The sequence below is a fragment of the Miscanthus floridulus genome, chromosome 19 (assembly GCF_019320115.1).
Source record: "Miscanthus floridulus cultivar M001 chromosome 19, ASM1932011v1, whole genome shotgun sequence".
Taxonomy (NCBI): Eukaryota; Viridiplantae; Streptophyta; class Magnoliopsida; order Poales; family Poaceae; genus Miscanthus; species Miscanthus floridulus.
The window spans coordinates 20,995,117-21,006,049 of NC_089598.1; the positions used below are offsets into that span (position 1 = coordinate 20,995,117).

The 10,933-nt window shown below is 40.9% G+C and overlaps 1 protein-coding gene across 1 annotated transcript; it reads left to right on the top strand.

Annotated features, from left to right (window-relative positions):
- Positions 1-2,766: 2,766 nt before the first annotated feature.
- Positions 2,767-10,931, top strand: LOC136525696 (fanconi-associated nuclease 1 homolog; the record flags this gene model as incomplete). The annotated part of the gene is made up of 12 exons (XM_066518590.1): positions 2,767-3,017; positions 3,091-3,247; positions 3,934-4,451; positions 4,526-4,630; positions 5,791-6,052; positions 6,142-6,204; positions 7,770-7,844; positions 7,926-8,044; positions 10,272-10,336; positions 10,468-10,555; positions 10,681-10,821; positions 10,905-10,931. Coding segments are annotated over exons 1-12 (1,743 nt in total), but the record flags the coding sequence as incomplete, so codon positions are not given.
- Positions 10,932-10,933: the final 2 nt, after the last annotated feature.

A 10,933-nucleotide genomic window follows, 5' to 3' on the forward strand; every position in this document is an offset into this window, starting at 1 on the left:
CCGGTGTTGCTATTTCCTCGGGCGATCTGTTCTGGATCGTTAGATCGTGATCCAACGGCCTGCATTCATGGATACCGGTTCGGCCGGCCTTTTTGCAAACAAGCCCCTAAAATTTTCTATGTGTTAACCCGTGGTCCAAAGCGTATTCCTAAAATATGTTTTTTCTTTTGAAAACGTAGTTTCTTCGGTTAGATCCAAAATTCGTTTCTATCTATTTACAATTTTGCCACTAATCTTTTTGTAGCCATAAAATCTTCGTTTTAACTCCGATTTGATCCGTTCAAGTTGCGTTAGGTTCGTAATTGAGTAATATACATATTCATACTACTGTTAAGTATGTTTTCAACCTTTAAAATTTGAGGTTAGATTTAATCTATTATTTTATTAAAAAAAATCTTGTTTAATTCATAACTTTTTCGTTTTAGCTCCGATTTTCGTGATCTTCGCGTCTGTGTGTTCATAGCAAGACATAGATTTGTTTTACAAACTTTTCATCTTGATTTTATGCTATTGACGTACTGTTCTAATCTATAGTCATTGTTTGCTATGCGTGATTGCTTCTGTATGCTTATATGTTGCTATGATTATCGAGTATAGACGGTGAACAATTTATGGGTGATCAAGAGTACTACTTTGACGAACATGATCAACAGAAACACTTTGTTCAAGGCAACTATAGTATGAGATCATCCTTGTTTCCTATCAATTTTAATACATTTAATTCATATTGCATGTGTCACATTGATAGGGATTCCCTAGAATTGAACTTATACCTTGTCTTCTATGGGATATGCATTGAGTAGCTTTGCTAATGCTCAATTAAACTTTGATCTTGTAACTTGACTAATGGTATATGTAGTAAACATTAAAACATGACTTTTTAGCAACTTGGAAACATGGGCTGGAGTGTTTAGCTACTTTCTAAATGCTTCAGATTCCTCTCCCTAAGGACTTATCTATAAGCGAACATCCGAGACTTACAGTATAGCTGTGAGGGCTACATGGCTCTGACTTTAGCTCAGTATAAGGACATTTTCTAGCTTGTTAGAGGTTACTTTTATGGTGTAAGAACGTCTTGTCTAATCAGGTATAGTGCGGCCTCTGTCCCGTTGTGTATAGGCTGCGCGTCATTGTGCCATCGGGAAGGAGGCTCTATGTCTGTTTGCCGAGTGAATCTAATGGCCCTAACTTTTTAGACGAACCTTTAAAAGTCTTCATAACGAACCATGCCTGCTCCCCTTAGAAGTGTTTTGGGAGTAATTACTCCGGACATATGGGTATCATGACTCACAGTGAAAGTGTACAACATCTGTAGAGTGTAAAACTGATATATCAGCCGTGCTCACGGTCATGAGCGGACTTAGACCCTTATGGAATAGATGATCACTAAGAATTATCCGTTTATGCTATTCAATATTCATGTTTACATTGATCATGTGTTTTCCTTTGGGATTAAAACAACTTGTTGCTACCCTTATGCTAAAATTGTGACAACTAAAAGCTAAATGTTGTTAAACATGTGTCAAGCCTTTTGAGCCTCATGAACCCCATGTTACACTTGTTGAGTACGACACGTACTTACGCTTGTTTATTTTTATTATTTGGATAAAAATCCCGGATCGGTAACAGATGGCTATGGTAATGATGACTTTCCTGAGAATTACTAGACTTGTGGTCAACCAGTTGACGTCCCTGTAATATGGAGCTTCCGCGAGAGATTTTTCTTTATACTTCTGCTACATTTATGTGAAGACTCTGTCTTATTATACGTGATGTAATAAACACTTGCGTGATACTATCTATAATTTGTCGACTTATGTGTGTGACTGATCTCTGGACGCACATAAGATTATGCATCTCATTTTATCCTTAAAATCGGATGTGATGGACGTCGAAATGGTCAATGGCAACAAAGATGACAACGACGGTGTGGCACGAGTGATGATAAAAAAATCTTCCAAGTGGACCTCATTTTTTATTATTTATGAGCAAAATATTGAAATTGCTGGTGATGCGGTTTTTTTTCCTTTTCAATTTTTATTGAAGAGGTTGCAAAACCATATTTTTGAGATTAGTTTTTAGGTACCATTGGAGATGCTTCTGGGACACTGAGCTGTTGGAGGATATCTTTTTTCACTCCACCAAAAAAATCAAGGTTAGAAGTGACTTTTTCAAGCCGTTAGGAATACTCTAAATTGATTAGCATAAGTGGTATACTTCACCAACTTCTTTTCATCTTCTTAGTAATCATTTTTTCTTTGTTGCTATTCCATTCGTGGCGGTTTCAGCAAGTATAATCGAAGACTCATTCTAAAGCTAATACGTAGCAATTGCTCTTATAGCTTGCCATATTTTAGTGTCCCTTTCACCTTTATTTGCCTCACTATCTAAAAGTATGGACCAAAACTCATCTCACTATCTCACCTATATAAAATTGATATATCATATACTATAAAAGCAAAAGCTGATGTAGTAATACTTGGAAAATGTCAAAATAATCATGACCAGTCTTACAAGGAGTCAAAAACAGTGTGAGCAACAGTTGTTTTCTTATCATCAGGGCAGTGAGCTGGCTTTGTTAAGCTGCACGGTGCACCCCACCCCACCACCCACTGCTCCAACCTGTAACCACTGCGCTACCTGCGGGCTGCGGCGCGAAAACGCCAAAAGCCCACCGCGCGCCTATTCACACCGCAGGCCGCGAGCCCGCGGCGCGACTAGTTCGCTCCGACTCCCCACAGGCCCCTAGCCCGGCCAGCCAGCCCCCCCAGCCCCCCCACCGTCTCACGCGCCCACGCGCCCAGGCCCCAGCCGCCCACGCTACAGCAGGCGCGCGCACGCCCATTCCTTCCCGCCCCGCCGCGCGCCGCCACCTCGACGGCTCCCCGGCGGCCATGCTGACCGGGCGCGAGAGCCTGGTCCGCCTCATCGGCCGGCGCCGCCGCTCCCCTCTCCCCGCCTCGCTCGCCGCCGTCCTATCCCCATCCTCCCCTTCCCCCTCCGCCTCCCTCGCTCAGGTTGAAGTCAAACCCCGCCGCCCCGAACCCCGCGGAACGCACCGCCGATTAACATCTCTTCGTTTTCGTCCAGGCCGACGATGGGGGCGGCTCGGGAGAAGCGGCTTGGGGTGAGGCTGGTTCGACGTCTGGAGGAAGCGGCGTTGTCGGCGTGGGCGCGGAGCGGGTGGTCTGCCCCGTCTGCGGCGACTCGATCCGAGGGTCGGACTACTGCGTCAACACTCACCTCGGTCCGTCCCCGAGCCCCACGCTTGTCCTGAATACCTGCGACGCTGAATGCTGCATTTACTGGGGGGCGGAGGCTGTAGAGCCACACTCCTAACACTTGGGCTGGTCGGGTTTGTCTCGAAGTGCTTGTAGCATCCGCTCAGCTCTGACTGAAAAATGTTGCTATACAAGCCCGTTTGGCTAATGTCAAATAAAAAGATCCATTACGGTTTTTTTAACAAAATAAAAAGATTCACATCATATAAATGTTTGGCTGTTTGTGCAGCTGTTAACTAATCAGTGAGAACCAGCTAGCCAAAGGTGTATACCCAGTTAAGCCACTTTCCTTTGTTCTCTTGGCTGGTTCACTAGGCAAAAAGTTTGAGCAAAATTCGGCGTTGTCGGCGTGGGCGCGGAGTGGGTGGTCTGCCCCGTCTGCGGCGACTCGATCCGAGGGTTGGACCACTGCGTCAACACTCACCTCGCTCCGTCCCCGAGCCCCACGCTTGTCCTGAATACCTGCGATGCTGAATGCTGCATTTACCGGGGGGCTGATGCTGAAATTTGGCTTATGCTGATGCTTATGCTGAAATGTTGTGAGAGGACAATACTGTTCCATGGCTGAAAAGTAGTTCTAAATAAGCTCAAGCGAACAGGGCGTGGATACTATTCGAAAGTTTGACTTTTTGTGTTGGTATTTACTCTGCAGATATGTGCCTTACAAGAGGAACCAAAAGGAAGTTAACACAGAGCACCCTTCTTAATTTCAGATTCAGTAAAAAGGTTTCCGCTGAGCCTACTGCAAACAATTTGAACAATGAGATCGAGACAGAAAATATGAAACAGATTGATGAAGATTTGTCGAGTGATCAAGCATTCGTCACATTCGATAGTGAGATTGGGAGTTCAAATGCTGGCGCTACTATTTCATCGCCTACCTGTCTGAATGGCTCACTTGGCATTTCTGAGACTATTACTTCTTACGCACCTTCAAAAATTGTCTTACCAAATGTAAAGGATGCTGAAAATGATGGCGCAGGGGAACTTCCAACGGTGGCAATCTCTTGCAGTTTTGATGAATGTGCAGTCATGGATTCTAGCACCGTTGTAGCAGTTGACACTGTCATAGTTGGTCGGAGGTTCCATGAGAACATTGAATTAAGAGAAGATGCAGTCATTACCTTTCTGAGAGATCCTCAGAATGCTAAGGACCCTGATGCTATAAAGGTTTCCATCTTTTCCAACTTAAAAAAATATTAATACCCTCCATGTAGCGGGTTTTTTCTTAATACAAGTGGTAGGTGCTTTATGCAGGGTCTGAATGTGAGCAGACGCTTGGATACTTGCCTCGAGATCTCGCTAAAGTTTTGGCTCCTCTAGTGGACAAGCATTATGTTGAATGCGAGGTGAAATTCTCTTATTTTGCTAGAATGGTGTAGGATAGCTTGCTCTCACCAGTTTGTATTGCTGATTAGATATGTACATGTAACTTTTATGCATAATGCAGCTGCACTATGGTGACAGAAATACATCTTGTTTCAAAATTCCTTTTAGTTTGTTTGAGAAAAAAAATCCTTTTAGTTCAAAAGTAAACATCTATTAGCTATCAATTAACCAGTCTTGGTTTGCCTAGTAGTTTCTCTGTAAAATATCACCCCAAGTGATCTGAATAGATGCTCGTTGATGCTACCAAACAAAGTTAACCATCTTTCAAATCCTTTGTGAAGTGTAAGTGCTGCATTCAAAGACTAGAAACCTGTAAACTATGGTAATATTACTTTAGAGTTAATATATATTTATGCTCGCTAATTTCTGCTAGATCTCCTCTGGCCCAACAGTTGTAAAAGATGAAGAGATATAGGGAAGCTTGATTATATTAATGATTATGGTAGGTGATGGTGATTGATGAATATAATTTCTGTATGCTTATTTGGTTAAGTGGTATATTTGACAGCGAGTCCCTTGTAGCGGGCATGCCCATTAGTGAATCTATCTTGTTGCAATGTTTTAGATATTTGTCAAAAGATCATGTAAGTAGCACACATAATGTTAACAGTTCAGTTTCAAGTTCTTCCTAGATGTCAAGAAACAAAATGAACAAGCAATCAATCTGGCACGTTCATCATGTGCTGACAGTAACACGTTGGTTTTTTGGATCTCAACATCAAAGATGAATTTGAGACTGGATTTTTGCAGTTTAAATATTTACCTTTGTGTGTACTACATTTACGATTTTGTAATGATTGTTAAAACAACGCAACATGTTGAGTTAACTATATTTTGGCTAAAGGGGACGCCCGAACCCCAGGATACCAATGAATTATTGTTGTTCAATCCAGAGGGCACACTGCCCTGTTCACAGTTAACAGACCAACCAAAGCTTTTCAAATCAACTTTGCTGATGACATTAATCATTCAGCTTGGTATAGGAAGGCTGTAATATTTCTGCTCCAAGTTTGCATAGGTCTTTGAGTATCCATTTCTTTTCTGCAGATATACTTTTGTTACAGTATTATTATGTAAATAACCATTCAGCTTCTGACGCACACTTTATTTTTCTTATTAGGGATTTGTAGTTGGTTTGCATGAACAGCAGTTTGGCAATGTTCCCATCCAGATTACTATCCAGAAATGTAAATCTGACAATCAGATAAATGATGATCCAAATTATTGCCAATCCTTGTGGGAAAATTTTGTTACCACTGTTAAAAGTGAAAATTTCCGAAGACCTCGCAGTGCAAGATACCAGACAAATTTCAATTTGATGATGGCTGATGTTATGGCTAACCATGCACATGTCTTTAGTGATATAGAAAAATCATTTTTAGGTTGTCTATTTTTCCCCTTTTCCACTTTCATCTTTAATTTCCCATTAAACATGTCTTAGTTGATTAGTATATATTATTTCATTCAACAGCTTCTTTTAAGTCGTTATCAGATGATGGGCAACGGCTTTTTGTCAGGATCTACACTCGAAAAGGTAAGCTTTCCTGCAAACCATGATAGGTAAACTGTTCATTGGTGTTCGTTTCTGCTCCTGCATGTGATACGTAGATGCTCAGGAACTGTTAAGTGTAGGGGATGCACAACATACAGTTCACAGACCTTTCTATCCTGCGTATTTACCAAAGACCTTCCTCCACTTAAATTGCCCATATTTGCTTCTGGACATTTTTTTTGAACAACACTCCCATTCTATGCTGATTCAAGTGATAAGGTTGCCACCGTTGATCCATAAGATTCAAAGATTTCATATTCGAGATGCCACAATTTATATGCTGGGCATTGCAAGATGTCTTGGCTTTTTTACAAACTTTTGACAGCAGTGATCTATAATCAAGCTTAGGGCATCTGTAACTTCAATAACTTTTTTTTTCCTCGAATACGAAGGAGAGCTTCGTATCTTTGTATTATAGAGAGAAAGAACCGGCCCCCTTACAATCACCACCACCTCACTCCGAGCCGAGCCATGAGGGGTTGAATTTTACATGAACAGGACTTACTCTAAAGAAACACGGGAGAGATGAGACCTGACCTAGAAAGAGCGAGGAAACAAACTAAGACAGCCCCAGCTGGTCTCCCTGACCTTGACCCAGCGCTCTCAGACTTCGAGCTCCAGCAAGACACCAGAGGTGTTGCTCTTCTCTGAACATCCGGAGGAGGTACGTTGATGCACGGCCGCGTGCCGTCAAAAACACATGAATTACTGTGTTTCCAGATTACCCAGGCACCCAAAATGATAATCGAGTTCAAACCTTTTCTTGTATCTTTCTGAATCTTTTTCACCGCTTTTCTCCACCAATCTGCAAAAGACAATTCATGACGACCTGGAACCCGATCTTGTAAGCCCAAAGGTGCAAGAACCCGGAACCAGAAATCCCGGGAGAACACACATGTGGTGAGCAGATGTTGAATGTCTTCCTCCTCCTGGTCACATAGTGGATACTTGGGTGGATGTGGAAGGCCTCGCCTCGCAAGTCTGTCCGCTGTCCAGCACCGGTTCCGGATGGCGAGCCAAAGAAAAACTTTGCATTTTGAAGTAGCCCAAGATTTCCATAGCCGACGCCAATGCTCAAAAGGGATTGCTCCATTGAAGAAAGCACGATAAGCAGATTTGGAGGAGAAATTACCCGAGCCATCCAGTTTCCATATATGCACATCTTCCTCCTGGGACAGATGTATATCCAGTAACATATCCCACAGCTGAAAATACTCGAAAAGCCCTATTAGTGATAGTCCTCCTTGGATATCTGCAGGCCAGGATGGGTCATGCAGGGCCTGTGCTACTGTGTGTTGTTTACGGATTTTTGAAGGCACGTTAGCAACCACATCTGCTACAGAGCAGCCTATGAGCCATATATCTGACAAAAAAGCGTGTTATTACCATTGCAGCATCTCATATCAAGAGATATCAGATCAAAAAAGCGTGTAACTTCAATAACTTGATTAAAGTTACTAAAATGGAGCCTCTTACTGAAGAAATATTTTTGAAACAAGGCTTACTGAACAAATAACATTGCACTTGTCTAACTTAGTGTCTTACAGGGCCATGGTTCCGGAAGAGCAGCATCTCATATCAAGAGATATCAGATCTGGAACATGCAGTCATGGAGTTGAAGTGTAATAACCTGGCACCTAAATTTTTTCTAATTGCTGTTCTTCCATCCTATAGCTGGTTGGATTGAAACTTTTCTTATACAGTGGCAGGTTATATCGACATGCTTTCTTGCACCGTTGATCCTTCTGAATATGATATGAAGGAGATTCTTGATGTGTTAAGTGTTCCTGAAATGAAAGAAATTCTCAAGGAGCTTCCTAAGGTTTTCATTCTTGCCTTCAATACCCTTTCTCATCTCTCACAAGTATGCCATCTGCCTTTTGAGTAAATAGTCATATCTAGGATTTCTGAAGTGGCATTGATAAGCTTATTACTTTGACCAGTCGATATATTATTTGTCTAAGATTCAGCAATTGCCCAAGAATTGATCCCTTGACATTAAGAATCACTATTTGCTCATAAGTTTTCACTTTGGAAGCTATACACTACTTTAGAATTTTGTAGTGGCATTATTGTTTAATACTCACATGATAAGCACAGTCTCAATTTTAAGGAAGAAATCCATTTTTGGCCATCCAACTATTGCCTTGTTTTTGGCCATGCAACTCTAAAACCAGGAATCTTTGACCACTGAGGTATCAAGTACCGGACAAATTTGGCCATATATCTAGTTTCAAAGGTGGTTTTGTATTTTCTGAGAATAATAAAAAATGATTATATTTTCTAAAAATTCGTAAGTAATCCATTTTTAAATCATAAAAATATGAAACTAGTACCAATATCTTTCTAAAAATGTAGTCTATCTTCTGGTGCTACATTTGGAGTTATTGGTATTTTATTTGTTCCTATTTCTAGTGTTTTATTGCTCGTAATCATGTTCATTACTTATTTACCATCATTTTCCACTATGTAATACCTGAAATTCACCAACAGAATTCATAGCAGACCAGAAGTAAACAAAAGATTTGTAAGATAACACCAACCTTGCAGGTGCCATGCTCCACCACATATAGATCATATTTAGCCGTCACAACAACTATGGCATTGTTTTAGCCCTCCTAAAATAATTTTAACAATTTAAATATCTGGTACTCTATTTTGAGTATGGATTCTCTTGGTTGACCTCTAGGTTCAATATACCACAAAATGGCAAGTTAAACAAATAACACGCGTGACTATTGTTAGGATAATCATGACTTGGTTGTCGAGTTCTTGCATTTGGGTCATGTACATGTGTGTCATGTACTGAGTGTGCACGTACTCAAAACGAGATGTATTCTCGTTGGAGGATTGAGTCAATTTGCATGTAGGTTAGGCTAGTTAGCAAGTTAGAATGTGCGTGTGTTGCACATGATACTGAGTCCGTCTTCAGCAGGTTGTTAGCTAGCTTCTAGGAGTTGCATGTGTTGAGGTATACGGCATAGTAGTGTTAGCGGCTGCATGTTAGCTGGGCACGTTTGGAGGTGTGGCTTGGTCAGGTCAGAGGACCGTTTCATGCGGCGTATGTGCAGCATATGAGTTTGTGGCTCGGAAGCTGCGGATACGTGCGAGCGTGCGCATGAGACCCGGGCAGTAGTTGCTCCCGTATGTATGTGACCCGGGCAGTAGTTGCTCCCGTATGTATGTGGGCGGGCTATTTTAGCCGTGTATCCTGCTTGGTTCAGAGTGAGCCGAGTCGTGTGTTTGAATAATAGAAGCCATGATACAGGCATTCGTCGCCGGCAAGTCTATGTCTATTGTTCATGTTCTCATGATCGTCCGTCGATCCTCGGTTCCAACAACTATGAGCAATAAAACACTAGGAACAACTGCAAATAAGACCTAGATAACTCCAAATCTAGTACTCATAGAGACATTATATATTTTTAGAGAAGTTTTGGTACTAGTTTCATATTTTTAAGATTTAAAGTGAATTAGTTATGAATTTTTAAAAACAAACCAGTTTTATTATTATTATTATTTAAAAAAAATACAAAACCTCCTTTGAAACCAACTAAATGGCTAAATTTGTCTGTAGTTCGATGGTCAAAGGTTTCTGGCTTCATGGCCAAAAACCAACTCGGGCAATAGTTGAATGGCCAAAAATAGACTTCTCCCTTCATTTAATGACGATACTGTTGATCTATATTGCATCATGAAGAATATCTGAGAACACATGGGGATGCCTGTGTAACACCAAACAACAATTCATAACGTAAATAGTGCATAATCTGTGAAATGATTTTAATGCTAAGGAATAGGTTGAGGCAATAGAACATTGTCTATCTGTCCATAGTTTTTTGCCTACTAGCACTTGATGAAAATAGTGTGGAAACAGAAGTATTCCCTTCAATATGTATGCAACAATGAGTACAATATTTGATTGATCATGTAATGTCATGTACAGAAATACATTTGTGCTATCTTGGTTCTTTCTTATTCGTTAGAGGAGGGTTGATTTTCATTCTCTACCTTGTTTTCTCACTGAATATTTCTCCCTTTCCTTTTAGGATAACACAAGCTGCACACGTCGACATGAGCTTGTTAGCACCCTTCTGTCTTCGTACCATAACTGGTACCTGGTAAAGGCTCTTTGCCTGTTGCATTCTTGGGTACCATAATGGTACCTGGTAAAGGCTCTTTGCCTGTTGCATTCTTGGGAATTATGGCCTCAGTTTCATGAAAATTCATCTCTGGAACATACAGTGCATCACTACCAAAGCGAATCCTAAAATGGACTGGAACCTGTATAAGAATTTCTAAGATGGCAGATGAACTTCTGTGGCGTATCCAGGTGAATGCATACTACTTTTAACCATATAAAGCTTAAATATTGCTTAGACTGTTTATTCTGGTAACAGTATTATTTCATCCAACAGCAATATTTGCCATCCACGATAACCAAGTACAATCATGCAGAGACTCTTTTTTCTAAATGGTGATCAAGATCTTTCTTCATTTCTATTAGTGGAATTTGGTGTAGTGAAGTTTCCAGACTATGTTTGCAGCATTTCTCATCGCATTTTTCAAGAAAGAAGTGATCTACTTGACTATGAAGACGTAAGATTTTTTGACCCCCCTTTTCAAAAACAACAGTGAGCCACTCATCAATCGTGTTTTTTAATATCTTACATTGCAAACAGGCTATTCGAGTTGCTCAGGTGATGGATGA